We start from the raw sequence: 19,463 nt of genomic DNA, 5'->3' as shown, positions 1-19,463 counted from the left end.
TCGAGGACGTGAATGGATTTGCTTGGTGTGCGAGCGTTGCTCTGACATGCGCTTCTGTGTTATCGTCCTTAATTACGCCGCAATTTGGAGTTCAGGGAATGCTTTGTCCTTCCAGTTGACTTCCCATGACTTGTGTAATATTTGCACCGTGCTGGCCCGACAACTAACAAATACCCACCGAATCATCTGGAAAATGTTAGGAAAGCATCAAAGAACATGGGGAAGTTCTTCCAAAGGTCTTCGAGTCGAACAGCGACGTTTCCAACTGCGCGACTGAGCAAAACAGGCCACGAATTTGCCTTTCTCTTAAATGTTGTCGAACTCTTTTTCGTGTTTGAAAGTCAAACATGCAAGGAAATAGGGAGCTTGCGTGAGTTTCGCAAAGATCATAACATGCATACCGAGTACCGTCACTGCAATCTTTCATTTGCAAAAAAGCCAAATCTAAAACGAAATAAGAAAGAAAGAACGAAAGGACTAAACAACACAATACAATACATGCTGACTTATATAGCGCTTTCACAACAGCGGCAGCTGTAACAAAGCGCTTCACAAAACAGTTAACATAAAGTAAAATAATAAACACAAGACATTGCATAAAACACTGTCAGTCGTGCAGTCCTAACCACTTTTCCGTCACACGCTTTGTTGTTTGAAGCAGTTTGAGATGAAAGAGGAGAGAATCAAAGTGTCCTTTGACCAGTGGATCAGAGACGTCATGCTCAAAATGTGCACGCGTCGGCTACGAGCCAAGTTTCAAAGTCAACAAGAAGCTGTAGCATCCATTGACGAAAAAAGAGATTGGTTCACTTCTCCTGTCCCATGGAAATCCATTTCAATTTGGGTGAATGGGTCACAATATAAATACAGTTGACTTGACTTGACTTGACAATGCTGACGAAATGGCGAACAAACACTTTCGGCTCGACTGAAGTCAAGTTATTTTGACAGATGACGCGGACACCACATTTGCATGAATATTTTCATTTAGTTGTTGAGGGGGAAAAAAAAAAGCACAGTACATTTCACCATTCATCCCACTGTTCTATATACAGGACACTTACAATGGGCTATATTTTACTTTCTTCAAATATTTGGACAAAATCCAACTAGATATGGATTTTATGTGTTGTTAATTTGCACATGGATGGGGAAAAGGTCGATATTATTGCAAGGTCGATTAAAAAAATAAAACGCCGTTGCGGAAATCAGTCATTTGTTGGCTTCAGTGGCAAAGCTGCAGTCACTTGAACGACTTTTCCCCGAAACTCAGCTGATGTTTGCAGGGGTTAAAGAAAAAGAACATGACTGAATGAGCTTGGTTGTGTGGTTTATATTCAAAACCTGAGGAGTTAGTAGACACAAGTTGCACATTTGGCCAGAATTAATTCGGTTCCATGAGAAAGAACTGTGGTACGACATATCCATGAAGAGCAACGGGAACATAATAAGACAGTTACCGCATGTGATTAGCATCATGACAGGCGACAGTGATTGTTTTTTTTTTAAAAGTATATTTCACAATTGGCACGCTGCCTTATCACCACTAACACTGGGTCGAAAACTTGGCGAGTCAGTTATACGTTCGCACGCCCCCCCCACACACACACATTAAGAAACATTTCAGTCATTCAACTCAGAGTCAAATTCAGAGAAACAGCTAACTACTGTGTATCTATCTATCTATATAGATAGATATATACACACACACACACCGAATATCTCTCTCTCTCTCTCTCTCTCTCTCTATATATATATATACATACACACACACTTTTTTTACTGAGGATTTTATAGATGTTTAAAAAATAAAAAAAAAAGACTGGCACTGACCACAACGGTGGGGAGACAACCAGGTGCTTACATTTGGAGATACGAAGAAAGCATGTGAATGTTTTCTTTTCACCTGATTGCACAGAGGTGACTGGAGTCTGCTGTGAGTACACATGCAGTGGTTTGGCAAGAAAAAGCACAGTAATGACACAGTGTTGAGAGGTTGCAAGGACAACACACACACACAAAAGTGTGTGCAAGATTAAAATCCGGTACCTTTGAGGGAATATGAGGTGCAAGCTTGGCAGCAGGCAGCCTCTCAAATACGTTGGACACTACGGGTCCGTGTTTTCATGGCAACACACAGGTATGCAGCTTAAATGAAGTTAGTAGGCAGCCGATAGGCAACACAGCTCGTCACAAAAAAAAAAAAAACAATTTCACAATAGCGTGAGATGGGTCGAATGTCAGATGTGGTCGTCAAGAGTAAAGCGAAAGACAAATCTCGGTTGCTCGAGATGTGTGTGATGTCACTCGTTTCATAGCTGAGGGAGAGTTTGCTTCCGTCTTCAAACCAAGACAGAAAATCCGCAATTGGATGCCATTCCTATGAATCTCTGCATCCAGTTCGGCAGGCGGCCAATAAAATTGATTGTGAAACGCGCGAAGCATTTCGTACGTAGCTTGACACCACCTCCGTCCCGGCGCCGACGACCTCCAACAACGAAGTGATGCAAAGCCAACGTCTGAGGCAATCGCTGAAACTGCTCGCACAGGAACCAAAATAGGCTCGCAGGTTTTTTTTTTTTGTTTGGATTCAGTTCAACTTCAGATCTCACTCAACCGGCCAGGGCATGACTTCAAAACACTCCGGAAAATAAAAGCTCAGCATTTGTTAGCACGCTGATGATAAATGACGGCAGTCGGTGCCAGGGAAGTATCATTTTGCTCACATTTCCAACGCAGCAGGCTGCGCATGGTCCGGAAAAGCCATTTTTGTCAGCTATCGACCTTTCTCGGTTGGCGGGGGGGCAGTCCCTTAAAAAAACAAACAAACAAAAACAGGAAATACTGTTGCTCCTTCCGAAGTTTTGGTCTGTGAGATGTGATATTCAAGGAAATATGACATCAACCAAAGTACAAATGAAAGCCATGAAATATAGCTTTTGAAAAATGTGCGGCGAGTCTTGTTGGCGCATTGATTTGGAGGTGATTAAAGTGCGTGTCTTTCACTGTCGATGCTGTCCAGTGAAAAGTTTGGTTCTGTCATCACATCACGGGAAGAGTCATCACATCCCCTTCCGTTCGAAATGACCTGAGGTCAGTTTCTCCGTATAGGTGGAGTGTTGCATCTTGAGTCGTCCCGTTTCCCGTTCGGAAACGTCCAACTCGTGTTTTCCCTGAATTCAACACATCCGGCGCGAGCCACTACGGTCGAGTCCAACGCGCTGCAAGCGCGGGAGGAATATCAAGAGTCTGCCGGTCACCGCTCAGATGGAGTAAGTGGAGCTCTCTGACTGCTGACGGATGTAGCACTGGAAACTCTTGTCCCCGATTGGATGTTCTCTGGGGAAACAAGGAGAACTCACGGTTAGCTGTTACAGGGCACGGGATTGATCGGGAGTACAATTTCGCGTTCGGATGAGCTCCACTACAGGAGAGGCAAAATCTGCCTTTACAAAAACACCCATGCTCAATTTTGATTGGCGCAACACCGTATCAGTGACATAAGAAACATTTCTTCACGATCACGAGCAAGCCATTATACTGGATCGATTTAGATTGTGCAGGGGTTCCTAATATTGTGGCCAGCGAGTGTCGCATCCAGGGCTGGCATACTTCACCGCAAAGCGGCTTCAGACGACCCGTAAAATAGTTTCCGAACCATTTTGGAGCCAAACGCGCATATTCGCGACAGTTTGGTCTGAATTTTACAAATTGACTTTGGAGTCAACCAATCCTCCATGAAACGTCTCCAGTAGGTCCAAAATTCTGCTAATCACCTCTTGACTGGTACTCGTAAGAGGCATCCCTTCACTGTCCCCCTGTACATTTTAGAGTTCTTTTTAAGATCCTATTATTGGCCTCGGGTCTGCGCACTAGAAACTATTCGAGGTACGAGAACTAAGCGGAGGGTCAGATTCTCGCAGCGCACTGGTTGGGAATCATGTTGTAAATGCCACAATTTAAAAAAAATTTTTTTATTGTCAAGCAGGACCACGTACTGGCTGCCTATCTTGGTCTTCTTGAACTTGTCTCGTTTGTACTTGGTATGCTGCTGCTCCAAAGTCTGCACAGCTGAAACGATCTGCTTCAAGGTTTTGTAGGTCTCCTGGGGGTCGTCAATGACAAAGCTGGAGTATTCCTCCTGCTCGGGGCCGTCGTACACCGACTTGCTGCCGCAGGCCTCTGCAGGCCAAAGGGAGAGCCAACCGAAGAAGCGAGAGCGTGTGAGGAAAGACAACAGCCGAACGCAAACGCACATTTGCCCTTTCTGACCTTCCATCTTGATCAGTTTGGTCATGTATGTGCTGTAGAGGGAATAGATCCTCTCAGTCTCTCTGTCCCCGTCGACATCCAGCTGGATGTTGGCTGGGAGCCCGCTAGAAACAGATGCACGCAGCACCGTGAGAAAGCAAAAGCAAAACGATAAGGCCCACCCAAAGAGGATTTTTTTTGGACAAGTCCACACACCCGGTGCAGGGCGTACAGCCAGGCGCCGCTTCGGCCGAGAGCTTGCAGCAGAGCCAGTGGCCGTTTAGGTAGGCTGAAGGATGATAGGTGCTGAGACGCTTGTGGTTGCATTGGCTGACTTTGGTCAGGATGTCGATCCAATCTCGCGCCTCGACGCAGTTGTTGGCTTGGATGTAGAGGGCCCGCTCGTACTGGATCACCTGGAACATCTGCACCGAACCGCACAGGGAAGCCATGATTCACTTGAAGGTTTTCTCAAAATCTGTCAAATGGCTTTTTGTTGGGCTCTGACATTTTTCATCTTGAATGACTCCTCCTCCAGCCTTTCAACGGCCAGGATGTTCTCGATGGGAATGCTGCACAGCGCGCCCTCTCCTGGAAGCAAGAGGGTAATGCATGAGTGGCCTTCTTTCAGTTGGGGATTTCTGTTCTAGGTTTCTAGACTCTTTTTTTTTTTAAATACTGTACATTTTTCACAATTATCACCAGCTGACAACACATATACATACTACTCCTCGCGCCATATACAGATATATTTTTTTCATTTTTAATATTACCATTAAGAAGAAAGCAATTACAGAAATACACGTGAGCGTAGATGCTCCTTTACTTTAAAAAAAAAAAAAATTGTATCTGTCATTATGTTTACGGTACGTTTGACCAGTCAGTATATCAGAAAAATGTGTGTCGGTTTAATTATTGCATCGATAACACATGACGAATGATAGGAATTGAGAAAATGTTGAAGTCTTCAAGTGCCGCGTTGGTTGATTGATTCCAGCCTCTTGCCATTTAATGTGCACAAAAAGGCAAAAGGAAGACGCTACCTTTGGTCTTGTGGTACGTGAACTCGTGGTTGGTGAGACGAAACCATCTCTTTTTAAAGTTTTTCATTCCGAATCGGTTTCTTCCTTGGGCTCTCTTTATCATAAATCTGAAAGGGGGGAAAAAAAAAAAAAAGAGAGAGAGATAGTCAGCTGAAAATATTTATAGATGAGCCCGAGCTCAAGGTATTTACGGTGGGGAGAGAGAACACTCCTACGTGTTAAATATGTCGTCCATATGTGCGTTTGCCATACAACTCGCTGCTGTACAAATTACAGTACGCGGTACACGTGAAGTAAACTCATTTTGTCAAGTGGGGAAAAGTAAAAGGATGCGCTTGTGCTATTTGGCTCAAATACAGACCCATAAAATGGAACGACACTCACAACTTGGGAAAATGTTTCATCACATCGATAGGAGACCTGGACAAACGGTGCCGCTTTTGGCATGACATTCACCGAATACGAAACCACAAGCTATTCGCAAGTGCAAGTCATCACCGCGTGGCGGTTTGTGAACCCCAAATGTATTTCCAGTCGACGTTTACAACTTAGCAACTGCCGCTCGGATCCAACGGTGGGAAAATTAGAAACGGCGCACTCTTGAAAACCGCCGGCGAGATTGATAGCGCAGACGTCGCTAATTGACAAAACATGTATCGGAGCATTGAGCACAAGAGAGACTCGTATGTAAGCGCCAGACTATTTAGGGGAAATGATGCAACGGGATTCCACAGTGAGACTTGTCTCCTTTTCGCATTCCTGAGCCCCAAGCGTGCAGATTTTCCAAACCGTTTGGAGCAGTGCCGGAGTGTCTCATGTACAGCGATAAGGTGACAGTGGAGACAAAGAGTACAAAGGGGTCAGGATGTGGGCAGATATATGAGAAGGCAGGAATGTGCGTACAGTAAGCAGTTCCCGCTGTCACATCTGGCGTGATGAGGAACGCGAGGGGCTACCGATGTCGAAGCGAGTCAAATAAAAAGGCTTTTAGGCTTAACTTGAGACACCTTTGCAGTCCCCATGCACGTCAGCCTGCTGGGCGCGCGGCGTCACCCAAAAGCTGTCACTTGATTTACGTGCGGCCACATAAAAACCAAGAGCAGCGGTTTCTAAACGTGTCACGGGGGGGGGAGAGGAGGTGGACCACTTGGGGAGGTTTTGGAGTGCACACACGAGGGGTCACGAGGGCTAAAGAGAAGCTCTTACCTGCCCTTGGTGCCTTTTGACCCCTTCCCATCAACCCTCTTTATTGTGACTTTTACACTTCTACTCCCGGTAGCAGTAAAGACAAGAGGGCGGGGATGTTGGTGAGTGAGGCGGGAGGAAACTAACTTTCCCCCGAAGCCTCATTAAAAAGCAGCGTTGAAGTGAGAGCTGTGCACAAAACGACTCCGTTCGTATCGGTAAAAATATTCATTTTAGCCCGGGCACAGATGCAGTTGTCATCGGGAAGGGACAGGTCAACCATAGTCGTTAAAACAGCAGTGAAATGGTCCCCGCGGAGAAATATCACGTTAAAAACGTCAAGGCGGCATACCCTTCTTTGAGCATGATTGGTGTTTCAATACTCTTCTGATCCCACTTCCCCGAAGTCGATATGAGGTCCAGAAACTGTGGAATGAGAACAAGTGTCACCAAGGCTTCTCTAGAGTAGATGCTAAATAGTACGCTAGACTTTTTGTGTTGCCAAGAATCTTGGGACACCGGGGCCTTTTTTTTTTTTTTTCTCCCCCCAAATAATTTTCTCAGTCAATCAGGGGTTGGAAAAAGGGGGAAAATTTCAAGGAGACAATGTGAAGTCCTGTGAAATTTCTCAACATTAAATATACATTATTTAACATTGGATGTTGGAAAAAAAAAAACCCTGACTCACATTCTTCACAGCATCGGCATACTTCTGCTCATTGAAGTACTCATAAAATGCTGCCATGTAAGCCTCTTTGAAATTGGCCTTGAAGAAAGACGCCAAGAGGCATCGGGGAGAGAAAGCGATCAGACAATGTCGTCAGGATTGAACCGTTGGAAAAACATCATCCCCCGTTTCGGTTGGAGAAACTCACGGATTTTGACGTGGCGAGACTTCCCAACGTCTGGATGGTCTTGGAGATGAGGGTAAGCGTTCGAGAGGTGGCGGGATCCTGCCGAGCCAAATAAGAAAGATGAGCGGCGCAAGGACGCATCGCAAACGGCAGACAGCAAATGACCAAGCAGTTTGCGTGCGAGATTGTAAACCGGCAGTCAATCCAACTCACCGGGTGGTGAGGCCGTAACTGAAAGAGGTTGGGCGAGAGGATGGCTGGGGCGAAGAAACGCAGGAAGATGAAACTGCTCACTGCTGTGTATCGGACATCTTGGTCCACTAGAGGAAAGAAAAAAAATGGATTCTCATGTCTGTGCGACATGACACTTGACATACTGTACATTTACGAGTCACAAGATGAGATACAATTGTTACAATCTAATGAGGCTTGACACGAAACGAAAGAGACTTTTATGGTAAAATAAACAATGAATGTTTGTTTCTTGTTGGACTTTCAGTTCTCTTTGGCTCATTTATCTCTGTAAAGGCAGTTCTTATGTTTGGACGGCAGCAACAGATTGCACAATTTTAAGGACAGTTAAACAAGCACTGTCAAAACCAGTGAAAAAATGACACCCGGACCAGCAGCTCCTATCTACCACCTTCGGATAAAACAACAGCGAGTATCAGTCGCAGTTTGTGTCTGAGCGGCACCAGAGAGCAGGGCAGAAATGTGAGCGCTTTTACGAATGCCTGCTTATTTTTCAGAGGAAATGTTAGTGAGCGTAAAGCTCAGCGAGAGGTTAGAAACAAGACCCCTGGGGGATGTCGTGCATGTGTGGCAAGGAGAAGTCGGTGATAAATTGATGATACACTAGCTGGGAGTTTAGAGAGACGTCCGCCCCTGCTCCGCACCCTGACACTGGTCCGAAGGGTTTCACTTCACTGGAAAGTTTTTCGTCAAAATAGCTCAATGATAACAATGTGAACATTTTTCTTTGAAAGTGTAGTGTAATATTTTGACGGTATTTGTAATTGTGTGGAACTGCATTGCAGCATATTGAAAGTTGTTTTGTATTTGACCAGCGCAGATAGGCCATTATAGAACAAAAATGCGAGAAAGAAAAACAAATACAATACTATCACTATCACAAATTAAGACAATGTTTGAAGAGTTATTTCAGTTCATGTCCGTCTTACCTTAAATATTTTTGATGTACTTATTTTGTACCGTATTTTCAGAAAGGCAGTTAATTTGGATTCTTGTGGCTGCAGTACCACAACCCAGCCACACGGGAGCAGCAGAGTATAGAACACAAGCTACAGTGTACCGGCAAGCCTCATAAAAAATGGCGACAACATAAAGCAACCTGTAATTGTGAGTGAATTGCAAAAGGTGGCCTTGAACACATCGCGCTATTAAGTGCCTGTTTATTTGCTGCGATAGTCGCACACGAGGTCAGTTACCTTGGAAACGTGTGGCCGCAGACTCCCTCAGCGAGAAGAAGATGTCACACATCACAGTTGGACAGCGAACGCCAGAGGTGGTGATCACGTTAAAGATGCGGTCCACATAGCGGCGAAGGTTTCCCTGCGGCAAGAAGGTCAATCAGATTTGTCGGATAATAGCGGCCGCATGCCGACCCTGCGCAGCCACGCGCGGTCGCTTTCCTACCCTGTTTGTCTCCAGGTTTTCCGATTCCTTGAGCTTAACTGGGTCAATTTCACAGGGCTTGTGTTCGGTGCAGATCTGTGAAGAGACGAAATCGAGAGCGCTTTGATACTTGTGCACTCTATCCCGAGTTGCTTAAGATGCAAGAAGAGCGTGTGACCTCCAACCTCATCTATGATTGGTTTCAGTGTGACTCGCAGATAGTCCATCCCTGCCAGTTTCATGGTCTCGTCGATGCATTTGGACGTGAGCGAGTTCCCCCGAAAAATGGTGTTTGGATCCCTGTTTGGAAGGCAAAACAGTCAAAACAGCAAAAATACACCCCAGCATCGAGTTTAGCTCAACATCCAGTGCTTGACCAATTCATTAGATCATCCCCTAGTTGACCCAGGGACCTTCCAATATCAACTGAAGTGAATTGCTTTAATAAAATATAAATATTGATTGATGAAACCATTTTGAAGAGGAAAGATGAATTTCAATCCAAATTCACCTTTTTACTCAGATTTGAGTCGCTGAGAAATCTGTCTCGCATTGCATTCGGATTTGCAAGTAAATAAGGGTCATTTAACCATGAAATAGTATTGTGATTTCCTATTTTTTAGAAATACTGAATATGTGGCTTGATTTAAAAGATCTTAGATTCACAGTGTTAACGTTCACAGAAACATTCAAGAAAAAAAAAAGGGTCATTTTCAATGCTATTCATTGAGGTTAGCAAAACCTGACACTGGTCGATGGTCTAATCAGATGATTAAGCACTGCACACATCTTCGTGATATCATTTCTTGAACGCTAATTCAATTAATTATTCACATTTCGTGAAGCACAAGATCCAATAACAGCTTTGCACTTCACTTCAATTGACTTTCTAGTCTGCAACACTGAGCTGGCTTATGGTGAGTGTCGGCTCTTCAGACAATCGTCACATTTACAAACACGCGTCCGTCTTTCCGGTGATGATTGCGTCTCCCTCCTTCCAAAAAAAACCCCAAACATCATTATTAGAGCGCTCACTGTGTGCGGTGAACTTCGGCGTGCGCGATGGCGCTGATGAAAGGCACAATCTTGCCATAGTGGAGGAAGAGACGCACGAGAGGTATGGCGGCCTCTTGCTTCTCTCGACACACCTCCCCCAGAATGTTCGCAGTGGACGCCGACACGGGCTGCACAAAAGAAACGTAAACGTGTGGCCTGTGCCACGTGGCCGGCGAAGATCCGCTCGCTCGCGCACCTGCACGTTAGCCGAGTGCAGCAGCAAATCTCTGAGCGGGGTGTAGTGCTCCGAGGGGAAAACGTGGTCCTCGGTGTAAACGATGTTCAGGCGCAGAGATCCCAGCTCTTCCACCTTGACAGACTTCCCTCCGTTTTCCCTGGGCTGAAGATAGTACCTGAGAAGAGAATTCAGCCACCAAATTTACATTTTTTTTTCAAAAAATAAACGGATTCGCTCAACAGGGAGCATCAGAATTGAAAATGCCATATCGGCCCCTTTCGAGTAAGCTAAATAAGGTCACCAATATACAGTAAGAGAAACATTTCGGTACGATGCAGTGCAGTTTAGTGTTTAGGATTTTTGAATCCTGGACTATTTACGTTAACAAGAGATATGATTCTAATTGGATTGAGAAGATATAGCTGTTGTGCTGTGTGCATGTATTCATTTGTATGCAGTATGCACAGTATATGAGCCAGGGTGCAACTACCGATTTCATATATTAATATTCAAAGTGTTCACGTAAGTCAATTCATTGTGAGTGCATTTGACATGTTGTGTACTGCATTTCATATTAAAGTCCCGAAAATAATTCAGGGTACATTTTTGGTCTTTTTACCCCTCACCACAGGGGGCTGAAGTTTACTCTATGAAAAAAAAAAAGTGTACTGTTAACGTGTACCATGGAGTGGTGCTGCTGCATCAAATTATTCGTATTAATAGCATTACAATAAATTAGTTTTAAAAGTCCAATCTGTTCCTCTTTTGCTGTGGCTTAACTTTGACTACGTCAGACTTGACGGTTCAGTCACAGAGCCCCCCCCCCCCCCAAAAAACGTGATGCTTCTCTTTCCAAAAGGAAGGTAGAAAAGAGCAACGAGATGATGTCCTGTCAGTCGAACCAGTGCGGGACACATCACACCTACCATGCATCGTGGACTCCAAATTGACCCAAAACTCTAAGTGGAACCCGCACTCCTCCCAGGAACTCATCACCAAACTTCAAGTTGCTGGCATTCCACAGGTCCACCCTGGACATAAACCAGAGTGCGCTGGTTTTTTTTGTTTTTTTTCCAACACGCAGACTCAGCTGATTGGAACTTTGCAAGGCTGCTTTCTCTTACCTCAAAGCTAGTTTGTCCACATCTTCCTCTTCGACATCAAACTGTCGTTTTGTGTAGCTCAAGGGCCGTGTCACCTAAAAGAAGAGGAACCATCAAATAGGGTGGGGGCGGGGCTCATCATCAAATCTCATCAAATCATGCGTTGTAAGTAGGTCACAGTCTTGCGGGAACAAAATGGGTCTTCCCCGATCTAAAATTGGAATCCTATGCCTCCCAATATGATTCAGTCCATACTGTGGAATCCGCCATCGATTTACTGTGCACATCTTAAGAGCCCGGGCATTTGTATTTTGTGTGTCAATCGCAATCTCGTCCTACCGGTCTGCGGTCGCCAAAAAGGAAGAGGGAGGAGCCGCACACGGACGATGGGGGTCAACAACTATCTGACCGCATTTTCAAATGCGTCCAAAGAAGAATCAAGGCCTTTTCCTCGAGAACCTTCACTCATCAAAAGTCATCGAATTTCATCCATTGGACGGTCACAGGCAGACACACCTTTTAAGGTCACTGAAACGTTCTGATTCGGAACCGCCGTGATGAAAACAACAAGACTCTCCGAAAAAGATGATAGAGCCTTCGCACTATCTCGTGGCTCCAGGACAGGATGTTTGCGCAGTGTGGGACAGCAGATAGGACAGATAGCGCAGTAACGCTAATGTGATTAACCAATGATAGCAAATAATCGCCCGGTTCAAACCAGAACATTTCCGTTTCGAAATGCTCAGAGGATGGATGTTTTGGAAAGAAGCTCAAAGGCACCCAAGCACACGCGGGCTCACGCATATGTACACACAAACGTACATGCGTATACGTCGATATAAGTCGACACTCCGCTGATAAACACGCTCTCAGATGTCAGCCACTTCAACGTTATGCATCCGAATGGATCAATAAAAGTGATTCTTTGGCGGGAGATGTGGATCAGATGCACTTGAGATCAAATCACAGCAAACCCAATCCATTTAATTGAGTGAGGCTCACTAAATTACGGCTTGTACTCAGTCCCAAAAAAAGGGTTTCGATTGATGGAATGACAAGACCCCCCCCCCCCCCCCCCAGGTGGACTTGTAAGGCGTTGATGCAAATTAGAATCTTAAAAAGTCATCGGGGCCGCCGCATTGATTGACTGCTCCGCATCCGTACCTCTGTGCGGCCAGGCTTCAAAATGTAGAGCAGAGCTTCCTGAACTCTTTCTTCTTATTGAGAGACGCACACAACAATGACACGCTAAGGTCGACCTTTGTGGCGCAGGCTAACGAACGGAGTATTTTACCTCAAAATAGAAAACTTCATCAAACTGTGGATTATTGGTTTTCCTCTTCACTTTGGTCTTCTTTGCTTCTGACCTGAAGGGAGCGGAAATACAGCGGAAAGCAGTCATTACGGTGAGGGCAATGCGGTTTCCAGACTTTATTGCAGTCATTGACATGTTAGATTGCTGCTTTGAATGTCATCCTGCACAGTAACAACCTCCCTCCACCCTCCCGAATTGCACGTTTTTGATTGATTGATTTTTTTTGTCCAGCTGTTACTTTGTTTATTTTGGGTATGATTACACTCTCAAGCCAGTTCAAACCAATTAGATGGGAGCACACTACTTTGTTTGACACTGTGAAAGGAGAATGAAAACAGGAAGTATTTCAGCTCAGCCAAGTTTTTAACTGGAGTTAACTGAGCGTCAAATCCTCTTCAATCCTGCTTTTTGCACCGACAGAAAGTGACTGACAGGTAGGTTCATTTTATCATTTACATATTTGGGCAGGATTCTTGATGTATATAGCGAGATAACTCAAGTTTGTTGATTTGGAAAAAAAAAACAGGATTTGTTTCCTCTAAATACGTAAAAGAATCACTGTTTGTACACTATTTTTGTTATGCCTTGCCCCTGCTCCGTCACATATGTCATTAAATGTGTTAATATTATTGAAAAAGTATGTTAACCAGAAATGAGGTTCAACTGCATTCAGCCGTATTCCCCAAAAATGTGAACGACATGGTGGCATGGACATGTGATGTGTTGAATGATAGCAGAGACAACTGTGTGCACTGCGGATCTAACCTGGAAGGACCAAGTAGCGAGACAGCAGCATAAGGGTCACATTGGCCATTAACGATGGGAAGACCTTGGCACTCCAGCACTCTGTAGGGACGCAAACGAGACATGTTTTTCTTTTTCATGAAACATACCTCGCGCTCTGCACCCACATGCACTGAACAAAGGAAATCGAAATCAAAACGAGATCCCGGATACTAGTGGGCCGAAACGAGTTTCCTCCGCAGGGTGTCCGGGCTCTCCCTTAGAGATAAGGTGAGAGGCTTGGACTTCCGCGAGAGATTCCGAGGCAAGCCGCTTCTCCTCCACGTCGAGAGGAGCCAGATGAGGTGGCTCGGGCATCTGATTAGGATGCCTCCTGGATGCCTCACTGGTGAGGTCTTCTGGGCATGTCCCACCGGTAGGAGGCCCCAGGGACGACCCAGGACACCATGGGGAGGCTGTGTCTTGGCTGGCCGCGACCCGACCTCGGATAAGCGGTCGAGAATGGCCTTCTTTCCACCTTTTAGTTGTCTTCGAGTACACCAGTGGTTTCCTTCTTCAGGACATTTCAAATGGTTGTATTGGCTGTGAGCGATCTGAAATCTTGGCCCTGATTGATTTTCCATCTTTTCTCAACTACGCAATTGCTTGTTTCTCATCCATAGACAGCTCAATGCTTTTCATATTGGTTAAACCTCCAACTAGTCAATCAACGGAGTCTTCACGGGCCAAACCGGAGTTTCTCATTGGCGCATTTTATTGAAAACTATCAAACTCTGACCAAATATATTTATCCTCTTTGTACTTGACAAATGTGGGAAGGACAGTTCTGCATTTATCTTCCTGTGAGAACACAATCTGTCTAAAACTGTCCCGCTCCCAGATGACATCATGCCGTTACGGGATTATCACCCACACGGGACGAGACACCCGGCAGGACGAATCACTTCCTGTGTGTCACGGTGATGCACTACTCGTCACACAGCCTGATGAATTACACAGCGAATTGCACCACGTCTCTCACATAGGCGTGCGCGCGCACACACCCACACCCACACACACACACACACTCTCTCACACACACACACACACACACACACACACACACACACACACACACACACACACACACACACGCACACACGCACATGCACAGGGATTCCTAATAAAGAAGAAAGGCTGGGTTAAGCATCCCTAATGCCAGCACACTTCCTGTCCAATAAGCTTGTTTATGTAACCCCTGCTTGGCCTACTATCCGGCCCCTCTCTCAACGCCGCACCGAGTTCTGACATGCCGCTCAGTCTGCCCGGCAGACAGATTTGTTTTGGTTGATGCGACTGGTTTTTATGGTAATGCGCTTGTTTTTGGCGGCCCCCATATCCTGTCCAAAACAATTCCACTCCAGCAGCAGGATAATGAATTAGAGATCACTCCAAAGTGAGGCAAAAATAGCGTGCCGCGGGCTAAGCAGTATAGCAGATGAAGGATAACCTTCTACTGGAGCTGATCTATGGTTAATAGATAACAGATTTCAAACTAGAATGACAATCAGTAACATTCCTTATTACCTTCTGTGCCAAATTAAAACAAACAAAAAAAAAAAACGTCTGCATGCCTGATAATTAATGATGGATTAAAGTGAATGTACAGTATTAGTGACTGGAAAAAAGAACATTTCATCAGCCCAGTTTTGCTAACTCTTATGCTTTCAAAAATAACACATTCGATAACCACATTGCACGCTTCTTGACAAAAAGTAAAACAGATTTTTCCAAATTTTGACGATACGACTACACACGCGGTGGAACAAAAATATTTGCCACTTCTGGAACCGACACTCAATCTGTGACTCGTATCAAATGTCAAGAGATCACTCTGGCGGGATTTCTTTGAATGAGTGTTGAATGTAAGCGTGAGTGGGACTTAGCCCCCCCCCACCCCGTCGTCCGAGCGTCGATCTCGAAGGGCGAAATAGGATGACTTTGTGCTCTTGGCTCTAAGCACCTTAGCCACAGTGCGTGGGAGCGCAGCCAGCCTGGCTCATCATCGGACTTGTACTACTTCCTACAGAGGAGAAATTGGAACGCACGCACGCACTCAAAAACATCCATTCCGAAGGATCACGGAGCATCGTTCCTTGCTCGCCTGTCGGCAGCAAATAGTTGAATACTCTATGACACGCATCTGTAATTCACTTGATCTTTTCCTGGACTAAATTAATCAACTGGGACAGCAAATTAGTTTTGATTGGTTTCTAGCACAGGTCCGTACTTTAAATTCGTGGAAATCTGTTTTGTTGATCAGGTATTGTTGTCATAGCAACCTGTGAATGCAGGCAAAAATAGAAGCTCCTGCCTTGCGCTTTGAAGTCGGTGAGGGTAACAAGGTCATCACCGCGAAACAAACTCGCGCAGCTCAAAACTCTCGCCGGTTCAAACCTGTTTGGCCGGCAACCAATTGTCAACTTGGGAAGGTCATGTAACAGGCATGATGAAAAACAGCAGCAAGCATTCATACCAGCACGGAGGAAGCTAGCGTAGTTAAAACCTCCGCAAGAATGTTTACTAGCAAGAGAAAAAAAAATAGATTGAACTTTTTTTTTTTTTTTTTTTTAATGCCAATCCATCCATTAGCAAAGCGGAGGGCGGCTGTCCTCAAGATGGTGACGGCAGCTGACGGGAAGTGGTGGCAAGTCTTGCCTCGCAATGTTGATGTGTTACAAAACTGCGCGTGTGGACACACATCCTGCAGGTTGACACTTTGTCAGTCTGCTAAATATCGCCTCAGTGTTAAACCTGTCCAACACGAGATGAGTACAGCCAGAATGGGAGGCTACTCGATCGAGTACAGACCTTTGCCGTGCTTTCACAGTTATCAAAAGTGGAAGAGTCCAGGATTTCAATCGCTTTATCTGCATGTTGAATTTTGCAAAATGCTAAGAGCAGATGGCCGGGACGATACAATCTGAGCCTTTGTGTTTGCCCGTTGTAAGAACAACACAAAGCATGCGCAGAGTCTCACCGGGTAGCTAGTTTGTGGTTGATGACGCCGCTGTCTGTGATGACTTCGCTCAGACGGAGCTCCAGGTGCACTTTTCCCTGCGAAAAAGGTGCACAAAAGTGGACATGTTTTTAGTGTCAGCAAAAGTTACAATTCACAAAGAGGACATGTTCACCTAATTGAGAATAATTCAATATTGTTTAAAGCAAAAAACCTTAATGTACTTTTTGATTGATTTATTTTTTTGTGGATCTGGAATGAACCAAAACAAGGGCATAAATGCAGTAAGTACGGTTGACTCGTAAATGTCATTTTCATATTTGCCTCAGAAACCGTATCAATCATGCATTCCTAATAAATTAGTAAATTGAATTAGTCAGGGCCAAAGTGGTTTCAATGTTTTATTATGTACTTAAAAAGAGTCACGTAATTCTTTGCCTTGACTGTAAACAGCTCATTCAACATGAGTCTTAATGAAAAGCATCAGGTCCAGCTTTTACATTGTGAGACCAAAACAAAACAATCAAAAACATCTTAACATCGGCACATTCAATGATGATATTTTCAGACTTGTAGTCCAATCTACTTGGTTTAATACGTACATCACGTGTGAGAGAAGTGCCGCACGAAAGTCGATAAGACGGATAGAAGGCGGCCTTCCTTCATACGTGAATTTGCACGAAACGAAAACACAAGCACGAGTTGCGGCATTCCTCCACTGAGAGGAAGTAGTCACGCCGGACGAAGTTGTTTTTATTCTGAAGCGATTGGATTAATGGCATAATGACAGCGTGGCCGTACAGCTGTCGAGAAAAGCTCCATTAATTAACAGCATCGCGACGCAAACTCGCAGGCGCCACACTCTGTCTGAGCGATTTGAGCAAAGGGAGCGGAGCGCGGACGCACGGGGCCAACAATGTGTCCTCTCTCTTGAAAATAGAAAAGAGTGGCTCTCTTCCGACTTCATTTGATCCATCTCGCTCGCGTTCTCTCTTTCACTCCCGTTCTCCTCACTCATCCTTCCGCCCGACGCCCCCTCGGATGAATGAGTCTCTGTTCCAGGGCGACACACACCCATCTGTCTGCAGATGTTCCCATTCATTGTGTTTTCGGATCCTGTGCGTGTGAGAGCCTCTGTGAGGAACTACTGGGGTGTGAATGTGAGGCTGTGCGTGTACTCCTGACTGCGCGTACATCTGGGCGGGTGACCCGCCGGACGGCTGAATCGTGAATAGCCCAAAAGCAACGCATGTGGGAGGGAGGGATCAAACACTGGAAGCTAAGTCCTGAAAAAGAACTTCAGGACAGCAAAATATCTACAATGCCACATCGCGCAGGGCTCCATTCACATTTATTGCTCGCTTAGTAGACTCCGGGGCGTAGCTAGAAATGTTTCAGTGGGGTGGCCAGGGCCGGGGTAACACAACACCTCCACAAAAGGGGGCCAGCGGTTCATGCTTCATTCTTCATTATAAAATCCACACTCAGGGTTTCATGAGCTAAAATCCACACCTCTCCAGAACAAACACTTTTTACTTTTCACAATCAGTAGAAAGTGATGTTTTGCGAAACTTAATTTTATTCGATAATGCCCTTTTATTTGCCGTGGTTTTGCTTCAAAAGGGCAAGAAGTAAATGGCCAAAGCAGGAAAAAAACAACAACAAGGTTTTCCCGCTCAGCTTGAGATGGTATCTTACATATTGTGCATGAAGAGCTTTGATGAGAAATGATAGTAAAGTTGATCCCTGCAGTGCAGGTTATTCTTTCTTCAGTCCGTCGGTTGCTCAACAACGAGTCACACTTACGGGAAGTTTCTCTTCAGCTAAACTGACGGCTTGCCACCGGATCACAAAGTACCATGAGTCCAGTCTTGACATCTGACAGGAACAAACTCATCGACTGTAATTGCCACCGAAAGCTTGGGACCGGAGTGGAGCGTACAATGTAATCTGACAACCTAGCTATGAACATTAGCGCCTATATTTTTGTTTGTTTGTTTGGAATGTGAGCGATGAGGCCAAGCTACAATTTAAAACTTTTAGGGTAACCTAAGTTTGAAAAGGTCACAAGAGGTCAAAGGTGGATTGGCTCATCTTATGTGATGACAGAGCAAAAATGAATACCAGTAATTAATTTGTCACTCAATGCCGCTGGTACTTTGTTGACTCAAACACGAACAAGGTACAGCGCTAAGCATCGTAACGTGTTTACGACGGATCCACTGACAAAAGGAAGCAGAAAAGCTTCCATGAGAGCTATTTAAAGAGTGGAAGACTTTGCGCATTCTCTTTGTGTGTACTGACCTGCACCTCTGAGTCAGCGCTGACAGGCTGGAGCTGGAACCAGGTGTCTTTCCCGTGATATTTCTGCAGGTCTTCTTTCTTCACCGCAACCTTACCTACGCACATCATTGCAAGTCAGAATGACGAATGAGCTCGGGAAAAAAAAAAAAGGGAAGACACGGTCGACATTAAAAGAAATTCAAAACGTTTCCGGTGTGAGCAGGATGAGCGGCTGAGAAGCATATCAAAAAGAACTCCAAATGATCACAGCGCTTCAGTGTTAAAAATGGACGTTCTGAGATTGGTGCAGAGGGAAGAGGGATGGGAAGTAGACTACTGGCATGTCATTCTCATCATGATCGCACATCACCAACATAATCATGACTGCTAATCAGAGCGATGAAATATTTCCCATTTTAACACAAAAAAAACACTGGCAACACATTTGGGGGGGTGGGGGTGGGGGGGTTGTTTTGTTTTTCTGACCAAGCAGAAATTCTAAAAACTATGAAGTCTTAATGCTATGTTAAATTGCAACGTCATAGAAGGGGGAAAAAAAAGACATCTCGTTGCTTCAGTTAATTAGGCCTTATTAGATGGAGAAAACTATGTTTGGGTTAAAAATGTAAAAAAAAAAAAATTAGAATAGCCGAATGAGTGTTTCTAGAAAGTTTGTTGTTGACAATATCAACACTGTAGTGCCATTGAAACTTTCCATTCCATGCGGAGTGCAAAACCACAGACTGCCAGCTGCACTTCCTGACGTTCATCTGACATCTGTTGATGCGTACGCCACAGCGCACCCTTTCAGAGCGATG

The 19,463-nt window shown here is 45.0% G+C and overlaps 1 protein-coding gene across 2 annotated transcripts in view; it reads right to left on the bottom strand.

The window, feature by feature from the left end:
- Positions 1-968: 968 nt before the first annotated feature.
- Positions 969-19,463, bottom strand: part of rasa3 (RAS p21 protein activator 3) — a 33,199-nt gene continuing 14,704 nt past the window's right edge. The window contains exons 4-25 of one of the 2 annotated variants that reach the window (XM_086107783.1): positions 18,667-18,761; positions 16,384-16,460; positions 13,386-13,466; positions 12,600-12,672; positions 11,327-11,400; positions 11,129-11,233; positions 10,221-10,377; positions 10,004-10,152; positions 9,154-9,268; positions 8,990-9,064; positions 8,782-8,905; positions 7,547-7,653; positions 7,355-7,432; positions 7,168-7,245; positions 6,832-6,905; positions 6,501-6,560; positions 5,295-5,401; positions 4,760-4,842; positions 4,468-4,676; positions 4,273-4,376; positions 3,999-4,182; positions 969-3,339 (exon numbers count right to left, since the gene is read on the bottom strand). In XM_086107783.1, the coding sequence (XP_085963909.1) occupies positions 3,264-3,339; positions 3,999-4,182; positions 4,273-4,376; positions 4,468-4,676; positions 4,760-4,842; positions 5,295-5,401; positions 6,501-6,560; positions 6,832-6,905; positions 7,168-7,245; positions 7,355-7,432; positions 7,547-7,653; positions 8,782-8,905; positions 8,990-9,064; positions 9,154-9,268; positions 10,004-10,152; positions 10,221-10,377; positions 11,129-11,233; positions 11,327-11,400; positions 12,600-12,672; positions 13,386-13,466; positions 16,384-16,460; positions 18,667-18,761 (2,285 nt within the window). In that variant the 3' untranslated portion in view covers positions 969-3,263. The remainder of the gene's footprint in view (positions 3,340-3,998; positions 4,183-4,272; positions 4,377-4,467; positions 4,677-4,759; positions 4,843-5,294; positions 5,402-6,500; positions 6,561-6,831; positions 6,906-7,167; positions 7,246-7,354; positions 7,433-7,546; positions 7,654-8,781; positions 8,906-8,989; positions 9,065-9,153; positions 9,269-10,003; positions 10,153-10,220; positions 10,378-11,128; positions 11,234-11,326; positions 11,401-12,599; positions 12,673-13,385; positions 13,467-16,383; positions 16,461-18,666; positions 18,762-19,463) is intronic. The other variant, XM_086107784.1, reaches the window with a different exon arrangement.

The sequence above is a fragment of the Hippocampus guttulatus genome, chromosome 3, assembly GCF_054856545.1.
Source record: "Hippocampus guttulatus isolate MCC_2025c chromosome 3, RoL_Hgut_1.0, whole genome shotgun sequence".
NCBI classification, from domain to species: Eukaryota; Metazoa; Chordata; class Actinopteri; order Syngnathiformes; family Syngnathidae; genus Hippocampus; species Hippocampus guttulatus.
This window is presented reverse-complemented; position numbering and strand designations above follow the sequence as displayed.